Here is a 15,203-nt window from a genome sequence, read left to right as displayed (position 1 = left end):
GGCTTTTATACAATATCTCAATATTTTTTAGGTTATTCCCTGATATATCATATATATCTTGATATACCCATTTCTTTTTTTTCTAAAATAATATGCCATAAATTGTCAAATGCAGGTGCAAACATCTGTTGATCTTATCGTTGGGCTGGGTGATATATACAAAATCTAATATCAGGTACTTTTAACCTCAATATTAATATTGCAACAATATAGTGGGGATGACTATTGATGCTTTTATAAAATACTAGCACAATTATACTTTGATAAATAACCATCAGTAATTGGGATATAATGACTTAGTGGGTAAAGGTAAATAATAGCACAGTCTGTTAAGGTCAGAAAATTACATCACTTCACTGTAATGCAGCCTTTAAAACCAGGAACACTTACTGCCAAATCATGATAACGAAATGTAAGACGATAAATAGTCTCATATCACAACATCAATATAATATTGATATACTGCCCAACATATTTGGAATGTGTTGTCCAGGCTCATGACAACACAAACCAAACACTGTAGACAAATCTAATAAAAAGGAACTCACACTGGCTCACAACGAGTTTATATTTATAATATACTGGAAAGCATATGTGAAAGCAAAATGTAACCTCTTATCAGCGTTGCTAAAAGTGTGAAAAGCAATGACCCTGATTTTAGCCACATGGGGCTCAAAAGTCCTACATATACTTAAGTCAATCTGACTCTCACACATGTTCACACTCATTTGAAGGAAAGAATATTCAAAGATTTACATATAAAAAAACAAAAATCAAACATAAATGCTGTGCAAAATGGTAGATAATGAATGCTTAAAGTTCTTCAAATCACGGGGCACACAAATTTTACCTGATGCCTCGGGCAGAAAGACGTCTGAGTCAAAAGATGGAGATGGAGGGATTGAAAGGAAGATAGAGGCAAGGTCTAACAAGAGAAGTTCAAATAAATCAAACCAATAACACATCAAGTAATTTAAATGCAATGACATTGTAATCAGACAAAAAAAAAAGCAGAAAACAATATGTGAAACAGATGAAAATGCACAAAAAGAACACAAAATAAAGGCAATATATGACATAATAAATGAAAAAACACAACGTTTTTTACCATCTCTGCCTCTCTGAGTGAGTTTAATCTTTTTAAAATCACACAGACTAGATCTGTTTAATGTGTCATGTGTGCATCTGGAGCTGCTAATACTGCCACACTGTACACAGGGAGATTTAACAGGCTGTGAGCAGAGACGTAATTCCCATCACCATATCTTAATCAGGGCACTCGGCGATGCTCTTTTGACTTTTAAGCCGAGACCTTTGACAGTAACGAGACACTGTTTGACAACATACGTGCCAGTGGGCTTTATAGCTGACCCTCTGACCTCAACTAGGTGCCAATTAACTGTGGATTACGCTTAACCTAGGCAATGGGTCAGCGCTAATGTCACTCTGTTTAAACACGGGTGTCACGCACGTAAAGCCATGAGAATCACACCATCAGTGGTGTGTGAAAACATGGAAAGTAAAACAAACACTCAAATGTCTCTTAGAGAACTGTAGAAGCGTGAAGTACGAAACAAAAAGTAAGACAGGCATAGCTTACATGTTGTTTAAGCATAAAGAAAAGGCTAGACAGCAGAAAGCTGCCGTTTTAATTCCCTTAAGTCAAATATTCTGTTAACCTCGGGGGTCAGTTCCTACATCTGGGACTGCCCTGAAGGGAAAGGCTTCCAACTGAGCAGCTCAGGAAAAGAAAGAGTGAAGGGGAGAGACTACAGTCCATAGAGAGATCAAGGAACAGAGAGTGCAAAAAGGACTGGATCACTGGTGCAACAAAGTGAGTAAAAAACAGTTATAATGCTTCAAATTTTCATGAAATCAAACTCCATTTTTGATACCATCTATCGTCATTATTTGTTCTGCAATTGCCATTCAATGTATTTCTATTATGTAATTATCTTTCTTTGTAGTAGTTTTTATTGGCAGTGGTGGGGTCCGCCATTCATAGGCTCAATTCAGATTGTTCACCTCAGCACGAGTGATTCACAGGAATGTTGCATGCATGTAATCAAGTGTAATTTTGTCACTTGAACTTTGCGTACAGGCCAATACCGCGTAATGATCCTATAGCAGTACGTTAAAACTAAACACATAGTCATTATTTTTTAACAGCTGTATACTACTAGAGTGCAGGATGCTGCTGGGAAGTAGCATGGTCCCACTTTGCGGCTAACAAATAATATTATACCGGATCAGTGCATAGACACGCTCACTCATTGATACTGACACCCAATCAAGCATTTTAGGCTCTATTGTAGGCATTTTCAATATTGGTATCGGAACAGTCCTGCTGTTTATTGTTCACTTTCTTCACATTGTGCTAATTTGCCGCTAATACAAACCTAACATTTCCTGCTGCTTCACCTTAAAGGCTTTTAATCGGCGAAACGGGGAAGCAGTCACAGACGCAGTGTATTTGTCATGGCAGTGACTGTTAAGCACAAATGTGTCTACAAACACGAAAGCTGTCATTTCTGTATTTTTTCGTCAGCGGAGCAATTGTCAATTTTTGCAAGGGCGTAATGGATCAAGAAAGAACAGCCTCACTTAACTGCTGGATGAAGAGTTGCAGGCAAAAGGCTGCAAACTCAACTTCTCAGCAAGAAACCCGATTTCTTTTACTGTGACCTGCTATTGTTCGAAAAACTACTTGTGCCATTTGCAGGTGCAGCATGAAATCAGATCGCTGTTGCATTTATTATTGACTGACTTCCTCATCAAAACAAAGCAAGTTTGTTTGACTGAATTGTAAATAAACACACCAGCTGTTCATCTGTTGTTGTTCCTGCTCAATAATGTCTGTTGCAGTTTAAAGCCACATTTTGTTGTTACCAGCGGTGACCTTTGGTGACACCTAATCAACCAGGACTAAAATCTTAAGAATTAAAACTTTAAAAGGAATTACATCAAGGGCAGAATGAGTGTGATTTTATGACCAGCTAGATGTGTGTAGCAGTGTCTGTATCTGCAGAGACAGTGCCCTCTGCCTGTATGTTCGTATTTTGCTATATTTGGGACATTTCTGAGTATCAACTGTTGAGCAGTGTGTGTGCGTGTGTGTATAACCCCCAGCCAATAACGGCATGTGGGGGCTGGACTCTTTAAAAATGCAGCAACCAGGTGCCACATCGTAAGCACAAATCCAAGAGGAAGCTGCAAAAATGGCAGACACAGTGGTGAAAACACCAAGCAGACAAAACTCGGCTTTCATCCACTTGCGATTAGAGAAGGAGAGGATAGGAATGAAGACCTGGATCTGGCGTGTTTTATGTTGGACAGGTAGGTGTCAGTTAGCTTAGTTAGCTTACTAAAGTGAGCCAGGGAGAAACTTTGAATGTTTTTAACCTGTCACTGGTTAGATTGTGGAGCAATATATCTGCACATGAATAAAGACAAAATTAGGATTACCTGTTGTTGATGATGACACAGAGTAAGAGGAGCCTGTTGCGAGAGTTGGGCTGAACGGATCCAGAGACAGAAGGTCGTTGTTGGCCAGTCTGAGAGAGAACAGTGAGAGAGAGAGTCAAGTCAAACTCAATCAAAACCGTTTGCTAGTAGAAACATGCACAAACACACATAAAACATTTAAAAAGCACATGTACTTTAAACATGATGAAAATGGTGGTAGTCATACGTACTCGTACGATGTTGGCACTCTGGGTTTCGCCAGCTCATCACCTGCAGGGAGAGAAAAACAAACAGAAAGTTAGGAACCACAGTCCTGCACAGAGTGATGACAGCAAATACACTTTCACAGCAACTAAAGAATAAAATAAAAACCCAACACAAGAGGTTTCCACCGGCTAGTATTCAAAGACATTTGCCAAAAATCATGTTTAAACTACATCACACCTTCAACCAGAAACATAAACTGAGGTTTTGACTCAGAGAGTGAGAACCACCGTCTGCCGTGAAAAATCGTAGAAATATATTTGCAGTAAGATTCAGGTTAAATGCAATATTTTTTCTTATAACACAGTAAAACCTTAATATCTTACTCAAATATTGCAAAGGGTTAACTTCAAACGTGTTTTTAATGTGATGGTAACACTTTAGAACAGGGGAGTGAAGTTTTTTTGCAACCAAAAATAAAATCAGGCATTGCTTTGTTATTTTGTGCCCCTTTTTTAAAGTGTTACAATACATTGCAAAGATCCGTATAAGCAATCTGAAGCAGCACACCAGAGGTAATTGAGAGAACCCAAATGATTAAATTCCTAAAATTGAACTGAGGCTTTGCAGTGAGAGAACACAGTGTCAGTGGTGTTAGCTTGTGTCGGCTCAGCTGGCTGAGTGAAAGGCTCCGATGAGGGGACAGAGATGAGGGCTGTGGCAGATATTTTGAGGGGAGGGGAAGGCAGGATTGGAGGCTGACTACTGTAGTGAAAACATACTCACCAGGACCCTGACGCTTAGAGCCTAATGTGGATACTCCTGTGACCCCTAAGTGTATGTAGAGTATACATCTATCAATGCAATACCTTGTGTAAATTGATCTCAACTCAATCAGTGTTTCAGCTGCAGAATGTGAGTATTATTACCATTTAGTTACATACAAACAAGGTATGTGAAAGCAGCTTTTGAAAAGAAGAAACACATTAACGTTTAACTCATATTTATGGCTTAATCAGTACTTTTTCAAACCTGCATTAAAAGGATGGTTTTATTATTTGAAGTGGGGTTGTATGAAGTACTTATTGCTAGTCAGTGTATTACCTGTAGTAGATTTGGGGAAGCAGCAGGAATACTGGTATAGGAAGCGAAGTACTGCTATGGACAGGGTCAGCAGCAAAACATATTTTAGCCACCTAAAAAAAACTTAATATCACTTCAAGTGTGTGCTATATTTAGAATATTTTCACTGCTTTACCTTGCTGTCAAACAGCTCTTTCCAACAAAAAAACACAGTTTTACAAGCTAAATATTTCTCTCTCAAAACAACTAGACTCCATTGGCCATTAGTAATTTTACCTTGGAGAACACAGGAGTCTCTGGTCTACTGCTGCCTCAATCCACTAGTTTGTTTATGTTACTGTGTGTTATTTCAGTGTTGTAAAACTTTGGTTCAGATTCACCAAAGTCACAAAAACAAACAGATCAACTCCTGTGTTCTGCGAGGTAAAATTACAGTTTTTGCCAAAGGACTCTAGTTGTGCGAGATAGAGTGACATTTGGCTTATATAACAGTGGTTTCCCATTTGAAAAGGCTGTCTGACAGCATGATAAATATAGCATACACTTAAAATGAAATTTTTGTTTGTAGCTAAGACACATTTTGCTGCTGACCCTGTCCACTGAAGTACATTGCTTAATTTCCTACACCAGTACTCCTGCTGCTTCTTCAAACTGGGGGCGTGCAGACTGCCATCTACTGCAGGTAATACATCAACGATGATAACTACTTTGTGCAACCTCACTTAAAAAACTATCCCTTTAACTTCTAACTCATAAAAAACACTTTATTAATATTCAGTGCTTTTCCAAACCTGCATTTAGACCTCATGGAGCGTGATACATGAACTATGGCTGTACCTATTCTTAAAGCATTTCTCAAGCACTCGGGCAAGAAATCAAGCACACATAAAAATTCTATCCCTCTACAAACTGTGCCAGTTTGCAGAATGGAAAAGATAATTTCTGACATGTCAAAACATAAACAGCAAATTAAGCAATTAATCTTATTTGTACCATGGGAGGGAAATACCCCTAAAGCTCACATTTACAGAAACGAACAGTTATTTACTTTTTCTCGGGATATGTTGGTTTTGGCTATGAGTCTGGATTTTTCTTTTTTTTAAAGGCAACCTCTTTAAAAACAACTCGTGCCAAGAAAAATGTAGTTGAGAAGTCATACAGTCGACCCCCTTTTCACAGTCGGCCAGCAACACAGAGATAGAAAGAGGTCAGACAGAGAAAATACTCACTGGACTGGTTCCTTCGCATCTGTCCCTGAAAACAAAAACAGACATTAATTAATCAAAGACGCATGCGACCCACCACGAATTTTCAACCTCTTACTTGCCAGGAGTTTGCTCAATTTGTTGGAAGAAAATCACAAATGAGACAAAAGTGCTAAGCACAAATGATTTTTCTCCAAACAGGAAACATAAAATAGGGCAAAATGCTTTTTGCAAAGAAAAAGCATTTTAAGAGTCATCTTGTTTTTCTCGACTTTGTTACAACACGTGCAACTTTGAGATCACACACATTCAATATTTGGTTTGATCTAATTAAACACTACAAATTAGAAAGGGTAATGGAACTGTTTGAAGCTGGTGTGCTTTTGATAAAAGAGTTAAACCTACTTCGAATGACTAAAACTTCAGAAATCGGGAGAGAAAGGTGATCGTAGTAATGTGTACACTAACTAAGAATAGAAATATGATTAGTTTCCAGGATCTGAAAGAAAGAAATGGATGAGAAAAATAGGGCTTTTTAGATATTGACAGTTGAGGGTTTGTTTTCTTAAGGAAATTCAAAACCCAAAAAATACTTGATGTTATGATAGGGACATACAATGGGACAAGATTTAAGGCAATCTCAACACCATACCTCAACTATGTACACTAAAGGAACCGTTAAAGGGCTATTCATCCGCCTAGATTTTTTTGGTGTGAGTTACAGAGTTTGAGATATTAGCTCTAAACATGTCTGCCTTCTCTCCAAAATAATGGGACTAAATAACACTCAGCTTGTAACGTCAAGCTGCCCTTGAATTTATCAATTAATCATCTGTATCTAATTTAAGACCTTTTTGTAGATTGTTTCATGGCTATGGTGCACAGGAGGAAAATGAACTTTTCCTTAGATAGCAGGAACTATTTTTTTCTATGACAGTATGTCCCAGAACTACTTTCTTTCTACTGGAGTCGGTGTGTATTACAGGAAGGAAGGCAGACATCTACGTCCAGTATCTCCAAAACTTTATAACTCCCCCCAAAACAATCTAAACTGATGATTGGCACTACAGATAAGGAAAAAAATATGTATTTTTCATTTTGGGGTGAACTTTCTCTTTAAATATGCCATTTATTCTGCCCCTGATAGGAGCAGTTTATTTTTACAGATCATTCCAGCATTTCAGGGATTGCATAATGGAGGAGGCTCCAGATGTTTAATGTTGTATAAACTCTTTCAAATGTTACTAAACCATTTCCAATTGAAATGCAGTTTCAGTTATGAGCAATAAATGCAGTAAAATATCTAATATATCTGTCAATCTTTGCAACAAGGTAATTCAGTTGATAAGAAAAGAAGTCAGTTAAATTTGAAAATAAATAAATCCAAAGAGAGATGAGTTTCATCTTTAATAAGTGGCCCCTGACTTCCTGTCTTTTTTGCAAAAGTGGCCTCCCGGTAAAGCAGGTTGAGTATCCCTGCATTAAAGGTTGAAAAAAACGAAAACAAAACAAAATAAAACAAAAACCCCAGAAACTTTTGGAGGCTCAAACTTCTGTAGACCTTTTTACAAGTCAAAAGTTTGAAAGCTTAAACCTTTGATAGTGTTGATGTAACAATATCTAAAATTTCAAACATATAAACCCCACAGTGAAAATAGGCGGGCTGAAAAACCATATTATTAATTATTCCCAGTGGCCGAGGGAATTTTCCACTTCAGAGTTAAAGACAGTAAATCACAGGACTACTCTCCACTCACACATACCAGACGTTAAACCTAGGGTGAAAAATTCAGCGGCGCAAAACCGAGCATGGAAGCCCGTACGCCGATCAGTCAGGGACAACAGAGAGCGTGCCCCCAACACTTCACCAACTTCCTTTACAGAGCCCCTTTTTTCCCAGCACATAAATCTGCCGTGTCATGCTGCGTAACACAAGATATGTAAGATACACTCCTGAGGGTCACCAACCCGATGGAAAGTTAGAGCATCAATTTCAATAAAGAATTTATTCGCACAAGGAGAAACGTTGGGGGGGAGGGGTTGTCGAGGGAGGGAGGAGGAGGAGAGGAGGGAGAAAAAGAAACAAAATGGGTTTAAGGAACATAGCAAAAGCGTTTAACCACCGTAGAGCTGTGAGGCCAGGGTTTAGTCCCACAGGCGCTAAGCGGCAAATGGGTTCAATTACGGCTCTTGCTGGCCACACACACACGACTTCCATTGCTATTTCAATAAAGGGAACACCGCAGAGGGGGAACCGAACAGGAGGAGAAATGAAAAAGACAGAAAAATGAGCACAGAGGAGGGGAAAAAAGAAAAAGAAAATCTCTCAATAATTCACACCAGATGATGCAATGTTCGTCATCACCTCAGATGTATGTTTTAACTTTAATCCAGAACTTTTCTGCAAATATAAAATAGGAAAAGGGTGCGAAGCAGAGATGTGAACAGACAGGAGAGGACGATGACTATTCTGGTATTTAAAGGCAAATCAAACAAAGTTTTTTTTTTGTGTACTTTTTAGGTTGAGAAAGTATTTGTGGGTATTGAGTTTCGACAACAAGCAAAAACAAACTGCAATGAGCAAAGTCAAAGGTTTAAAAGAGAACATCTTTCCTTCTGAATCTCGTTACATTAAAGCTACTGCAAGGAGTTTTGAGTTGGTTATGAAACAGACTCTCTCTGAATTCAGATGAAACATTAACATTTTTTCCAAACAAAGTTGAAGTGAGTAGTATTAGCCAGTAGGATAAATCAGATAAATTTATTTTTACATCATATTTTATGTTATTACAGTGACAACGCTACTGCTTTTGTCCACAGGGGCCGCCAAAATCAACAAAATATGAAAGTTCCTCATTCGTAGTAACGTTTAATAGAAAAAAACATCCTCAATTATCTTCTAACTTATCTTTGTTATTAATTCCAAAGATGTAAAAAAAAAGAAAAGAAAATCTCTCAGTAATTCACACAAGATGATGCGACTTTTGTCATTACCTTGTATATTTTAACTTAAAATTTTTAACTTAAATCCAAAACTTCTCAGCAAATATAAAATAGGAAAAAGGTCTAAAGCAGAAATGTAAACACACACGGTTTTCCTGGATGTTTTGGAGACAAAGGTGGCAAAAGCTGGAAAACAGTTTTTACTAATTTCTTTTCACTCTCCTGGCTCTATTTTCTATTCAAATATATGTGTTACATAAAATAATTAAAAATTATCAGTCAAAATAGGTGTACTACATGAAACCAATTTATTATAATTTTCTAATCATGACTTTCACCAATGTAGGAAAGCCAGCATAAAGGTATTGGCGTAAAGAAATTAAATCCTTTCCATTTTTGTTGCCATTTTTAACAGGGATGGCAGCCCAATAATACAAAGGTGGCCCACCTTTGTATTACACAGGCATGGAAAACCCTGTAGACAAGAGAGGAAAGTAGAAAATGTAGTGACTATTCTGGAATTTAAATGAAAATCAGAGTCAACACGCACAAACAGCGGTCTTTGTTTTTTTGTGCTTTTAGGTTGAGAAAGTAATTGTGGGTTTTGAGTCTCGACAACAAGCAAAACCAAACTGCAATGAACAAAGTCAAAGGTTTATAAGAGAACATCTTTCTTGTTACATTAAATAGAAAAAAACATCCTCTATAAACTTGTAACTTATCTTGATCATTAATTCCACGGGTGGAAAAAAAGAAAACATTCGTAAAAACTAGGCAACTAACCCCATAAAGTATTCATAAATAACCACAACACAGTCCTGTCTAGAGCAAGTGGGCTCCAATAAAACCCAAAGAGTGAAAGCAAACAAAGAAATGAGGAGGAAAGTGGAGAAAAAAGAGAGCGAGGTACAACGCAAACAGTGAGGAAGAAGGGAGAGGCAGCCAAAGCCGAGGAGAAGATGCCGTGACAGCCGGGAGAGTGCGGCGGGTGAAACCCGCTAGACCCCCTCCGCGACACTGAGCATGCCCTCTCAGCCGCTCCACAACAACATTAACAACAACAGCGCACACACACACACACACGGTGCATGTTTGCACACAAGCAGTAGTGGTTTGAAACTTTAATGGCAGCGGCTATTTTCACAGAGCAGCGAGCGAGCGGAGGGAGAGTGATTCAGAGATTGAGTGATGGTGAGGGAAAAGGAGCTGAATGAAGGGCTCCATGACTGAGGTCACGGATCAGACCGGCTTCTCTCTGCCGCAAAGCTCTCCCTTAAGTGCCTACAAGGAGGGCAGTGTGTGCGTGTGTGCGAGGCCAACAACATCAGATACTTAACTCAGAAATTATTGTTTCTGAGTTCTTGATATTTTTCCTTCCTTGTTTGACATGAAACTGAATTTGCAGTAAAAATAAAACATGAAATGTGTACTGAATCAGAAGCCAATCTGTCGTGTGAAATAAATTAGACATAACACATATGCCTTTCCAGTGTAAATAAAATAAGCTTCAAGAAAAGAGTGACTAATGGTGAGCGTCTACATGAGGGATTGTATGGTTAAATGGCGTTCACATCCACCGTGACAGAGGTTAGGTATTCTCCTATTGCCCTCTAGTGTTGCAGAGGCAGAGCAGACCTCTGCTGCAGCAGAGCAGAGCAGAGCAGAGCAGCAACAGGTTTGTGTTTGGGGTTTCTATTTTTGCGTGTTTTTGAAGCCCTACCGAGGTTGAGGGTGACAGGATGATGTTTCCGATGGAGGCTTTAAGCTCGTCGATGGTGGCTCGGTTCTGATGCGTGCCGTTGTTTGGCTGAACGGGCTTGATTTCTACGTGGAACTTCCTGGGTTCATCTTCGTCCTCTGAGTCGCTGGACGAGTAGAAGGAATTCTCTTTGGCATGTGAGCAGAAAAACAGTTAAGGAGACAACAGGAACAGGCAGAGAGCAGAAAAAGAACGAGAGAGTAGTCCTCTACGCTCCTCAGACTGCAGACGGGCGTGAACAGAAAAACAAACAGTAACAAAGCTGGACTGAGCCTGACAGCGTGAACAGCGTCAACACTAATGAGAAGGATATCGTTTTCATTTACTTCTGGCCTGATACAGAAGCCCTCTGCATCAACTTGTGGAACATTCTGTAAAAACACAAACAGAAAAAAGTTTAAACTCAAACTTTGTTGAGCTACGCAATTAACACAAACTTAAAATGAATGTATCACATGTTATCACAACTGATGTTTTGTTGATGTACAGAATAATACACTGATAATATAGTGGACATTTGTCAGCCTTGGAATGAGGAGCTTAAATGTCTCACGCTCTCTGCACCTGATATCAACTGCTGTATCTTTTTCTGTCATATTGCTGTTTTTTATGTTTTGCTATGTTATATAACACCTGCTGCAACACAAATTGCCTACTGAATAAAAATACCAATAATACATTTAATTGAATTGTTTAAAATTGTTCAATACATGTAATCAAACAATTAACTGTTAATAATATATTAATTACTTAACTGACTATTACCTGTTAAATGGTTTCAAATGTTTTTTCTCTTGGCATATTAATCTAAAAAAAAAACTATTAAAATCACTATGTCACTCTGTGCCCAACAAACATTTTCTCACATCAGAAAAACAAGATTTTTAGTCCAGATTATCTCTGCAGCATTACAGTACATCATTATAATACTACTTTGTTACACATTTTCCCTTGCAGCTTCTGTAATTTGGATACTGCACTTGGCCATATTGTAAATTCAAAATTATTTAAATTATGCAGCTCTACTCCTCACCTTAAGTTTTAGCAAAGTTAAAAAACTTAAATTTAGAGGATTTTTTTTTTTCCATTTCAATCTAAAGCCAATCTAAACATATAAACTGCCATAAAAGTTAATCGGTTCATCAAGTGTAGATCATGTAGTTGACATTTGTTTAACAGGTACAGGGACTAATTAATCTCAATATAGACACAGTGTCTACAATTATATTACATGTGGAACAACTTGAAACACACTGAGAATCATTTAATTCTGCACTGCCAGTGAGAAGCATTGGAAAATGTCCCAAGAAACTTCTGAAACACATGTGAACAAACATATCTTTGTGCACACAGAGAGCTGAGTGGTGCCAGCTAACATTTTCACAACTTTGTAATACATTAAACATTCATACACTTGACTTTAGAGGATATATGATGTGTGAAAATGTTTCAAAAATAAGTACCACTAATTGTTTGTTGTAAAAAATAAGTGGATAAGAATATTCACTGTGTGTTTTAGCTTGCTTACAGCATTCTGGATGTCTATGGCTCCATAGTGTCCATGGGGAGCGCCATTGGCAGTGCTCTACAAGCACAAACAGAGAGAAATGAATGAATGAATGAGCATATCTACAACATAAACAGGAGGGAACAGAGAAAGAGAACGTGAGAAAGTCACTTGATACATAGCAGAATATAATAAACAAGGATCTTTTGCACCTCCTCCTGTTTGAACACACAACGTTGAATTATCAGCTGAAGCATCAACTCAAAGTTTAAAAAGAACTAGCTGATTTGATTAAAAAAAATTTACTCACAGCAATTTCAACTTCTGTAGACTCCCTGGAAGACAAGATCGTCATGTCAGAATATGAAATTCAAATTCATTACCGGTGGGAAAACAAAGGTAAGTTGCATAAACTGTGTTGTTGGACTAAAGATGCAGAAGCCTTCACTCACGTGGAGTCTGTGTCCTTGTCTTTCCTGCGACCGGGGATGCCAAATGGTTTCCTCTTTCTGGGTTTGGCACCTTAATACAAAAACAGAATGTTTTTTAACCACAGATTTAAAAAAATCACACTATTGAGTGGTCACAAAAGATGGTTGTGTTGTTGAAGATCTGAGATGATGAAGAATAAAAGATGGTAGTGCTCAATAAAGAGGAATAATATGTGTATTAATGTGTAAGATATTTTGTTTAAGTGCAGATATCAGATATGAAGATACAGAACTTGTGTGTTTATATGGAGTAGATGTACGTTGTTATTAAGGGTTTTGAGATTTCCAAATTTTCTAAATCGAAAATCAATCGAAATCAAAACCAGGATTGGCAATTCTCACAGTGTTTTTTTCCCCCACATTCTTATACGAATCAGGCAGGTGAAAAACACAGAAGACAATAATAATAGTAATGGCCTCAGTTTGGTACAAAAAATAAAACTATGTTGGCTATATCACACCTGACACCATGTAACTTACATTTTTTAAGCAGAATTTAAAAAAAAAAGGTAATGACAGTTGTCAGGGTATAAAACCAACAATCTGATGATCTTTACAGAAAAAAAAATCTGTAAAAGATGTTGAGAATTTTAACATAACTTGTTTTGTTTTGCTGTTACGATTGCGGGTCTTTGTCTTGTTTATGTGCAAAGTGTATGTTGTAAATCCTGAGAAATTTAAATAAAATCTTATACAAAAAATAAAAACTTTCTTTAAACATTAGCTGCGTAACTGAAGTGAAATGTTACTTGCAATGTATATGTTAAAACTTCCCTTAACTGCTGTAACAAGACTTACCTTCAATAGCAATGGCTGTATTGCACTCCTCAAACTCAATGGGTCCTAATGAGACACAAAAAATTCATTTAGGTTCATTTGGCACAGAAAGGGTCAATGACCCACTGCTGTGAATGCTGTGAATGTACATCACGCAATAATCACACACACACATACACACTCCACAAACACACTTTGGCAAACACACAACATGCAGTCTGGCGTGCCATACAGAGTGTGTATACAAACAGGGCCAGGCTGGTCCCAGAGGGCAGACAGGGTCAATAGCGGAGTCAACTGTGCGTCTGGTGGCCCTCACAGAGACGTGACACTCCCTCCTGGGAACACAAAGCGCTAAACTACAGCACTGAGTCTTCCTCACATACTGTTCTAAACCCCACCTGGGACACGTGAATCACCACAATCATGAACCAATAAATCGACCCAGGAGTGTTGGTATTCAGACCAAACAGCGGGTATGAAGACTAAACTGAGCTGCAACTAAACCTCCCCACATGGGACACGCAACAACGCACTAACCCTATTACAATAAGACAAACAAGCTCGAGATTACATGCAGTGAAGTGTTTAAAGCCACATGGACAAATCTGCTCTCAGGCTTAAGAGATGCCCTTCTCTCCTCCTCTCTGGCATGCAAAGAATGGCCAGGAAAAAAAAATCCAGAACATATCTAAAACAAACAAACATAATAAATGCACACACGAGCTACACTCAACAAAAACACAAACTCAAGTAACTGGAAACTACGATGACTCAATTAAATTTGCAGAAAAGGTTATGCAGGGTTTGACTGCAGCCTAAAAAGGTAAATAATAAAACATTGACTCAGTTCACTGAGACGTTCTCTCCTTTATCAAGATAATCCATCTACCAGACAGGTGTGTCATACAGAGATGTTGATTAAACAGCATGATTATGACAGAGGTATGTCTTGGACTGGTCAGAAAATGACACTCTACAATGTGCAGTTTGATCTTGAGAAAAAACATTTATTAGCCACTGAGCTACTATTTCACATAGAGGTAAAGATACTCTTCTAGTCTCTGACTAACTTACCCTGATATTCTTACCTCAGCCCTAATCACTCCTCAGGCCTAAACCTAACCGACCCAATCAACAAAGACAACATGTATTAACCAATCAGAGACAGAGTATGGCAGGTCTTGACTTGGTGATGAAAAGGTATCTGCAGTATGTGAAATTGCACATTTTAAAGTGTAATTTTATTGCTACCGGTCCAAGACACACCTGTGTCATAATCATGCCGTTTACTCAGCATCTCTACATGCCACACCTGTCAGGTGGATGGATTATTTTGCCAAAGGAAAAGTGCTCAAATTTGTGAACAGAAATAAATAAACTTTTTGTGTGCACAGAAGAATTCTTATTTTTTCTCGAACTCATGAAAAATAGGAGAAAAAACAACTCTTGAATTTATATTTTTGCTGAGTGTACAAATCCACTCCAATAATCATGGCGACTTTGATTAACCGATCTCACTAACAAATGATCATATCCATTCCAGCCAGTAACTATAATATCCCATGGAGCGGAACCAGCCGCATGTTTATTTGAACAAAAAATAACATTGCTTTTGGTTATTCGGATACGTCATTCAAATGATGAGGAAACAGGGAAAAACAACAGAGTTTACACTTAATTTAATGCTCATCAATTATACACATTTACCTCCGAGGGCCTGCACTCAGATTGTCACGCTTTCAAGTGTGCCTCCAGAAACATTTATG

General features: G+C 38.0%; 1 protein-coding gene across 1 annotated transcript in view; it reads right to left on the bottom strand.

The window, feature by feature from the left end:
* Positions 1–15,203, bottom strand: part of fcho2 (FCH and mu domain containing endocytic adaptor 2) — a 62,660-nt gene that overhangs the window by 14,030 nt on the left and 33,427 nt on the right. The window contains exons 9-18 of the mRNA XM_084745481.1: positions 13,456–13,500; positions 12,619–12,688; positions 12,477–12,501; positions 12,188–12,244; positions 10,973–11,030; positions 10,621–10,796; positions 5,982–6,006; positions 3,696–3,735; positions 3,466–3,554; positions 851–925 (exon numbers count right to left, since the gene is read on the bottom strand). Of these exons, the coding sequence (XP_084601607.1) occupies positions 851–925; positions 3,466–3,554; positions 3,696–3,735; positions 5,982–6,006; positions 10,621–10,796; positions 10,973–11,030; positions 12,188–12,244; positions 12,477–12,501; positions 12,619–12,688; positions 13,456–13,500 (660 nt within the window). The remainder of the gene's footprint in view (positions 1–850; positions 926–3,465; positions 3,555–3,695; positions 3,736–5,981; positions 6,007–10,620; positions 10,797–10,972; positions 11,031–12,187; positions 12,245–12,476; positions 12,502–12,618; positions 12,689–13,455; positions 13,501–15,203) is intronic.

This window comes from Lutjanus erythropterus, chromosome 20 (assembly GCF_056507025.1).
Source record: "Lutjanus erythropterus isolate fLutEry1 chromosome 20, fLutEry1.hap2, whole genome shotgun sequence".
Taxonomy (NCBI): domain Eukaryota; kingdom Metazoa; phylum Chordata; class Actinopteri; order Lutjaniformes; family Lutjanidae; genus Lutjanus; species Lutjanus erythropterus.
Note: the sequence above shows the minus strand (reverse complement) of the source record. Positions and strands in the feature narration are given on the sequence as shown.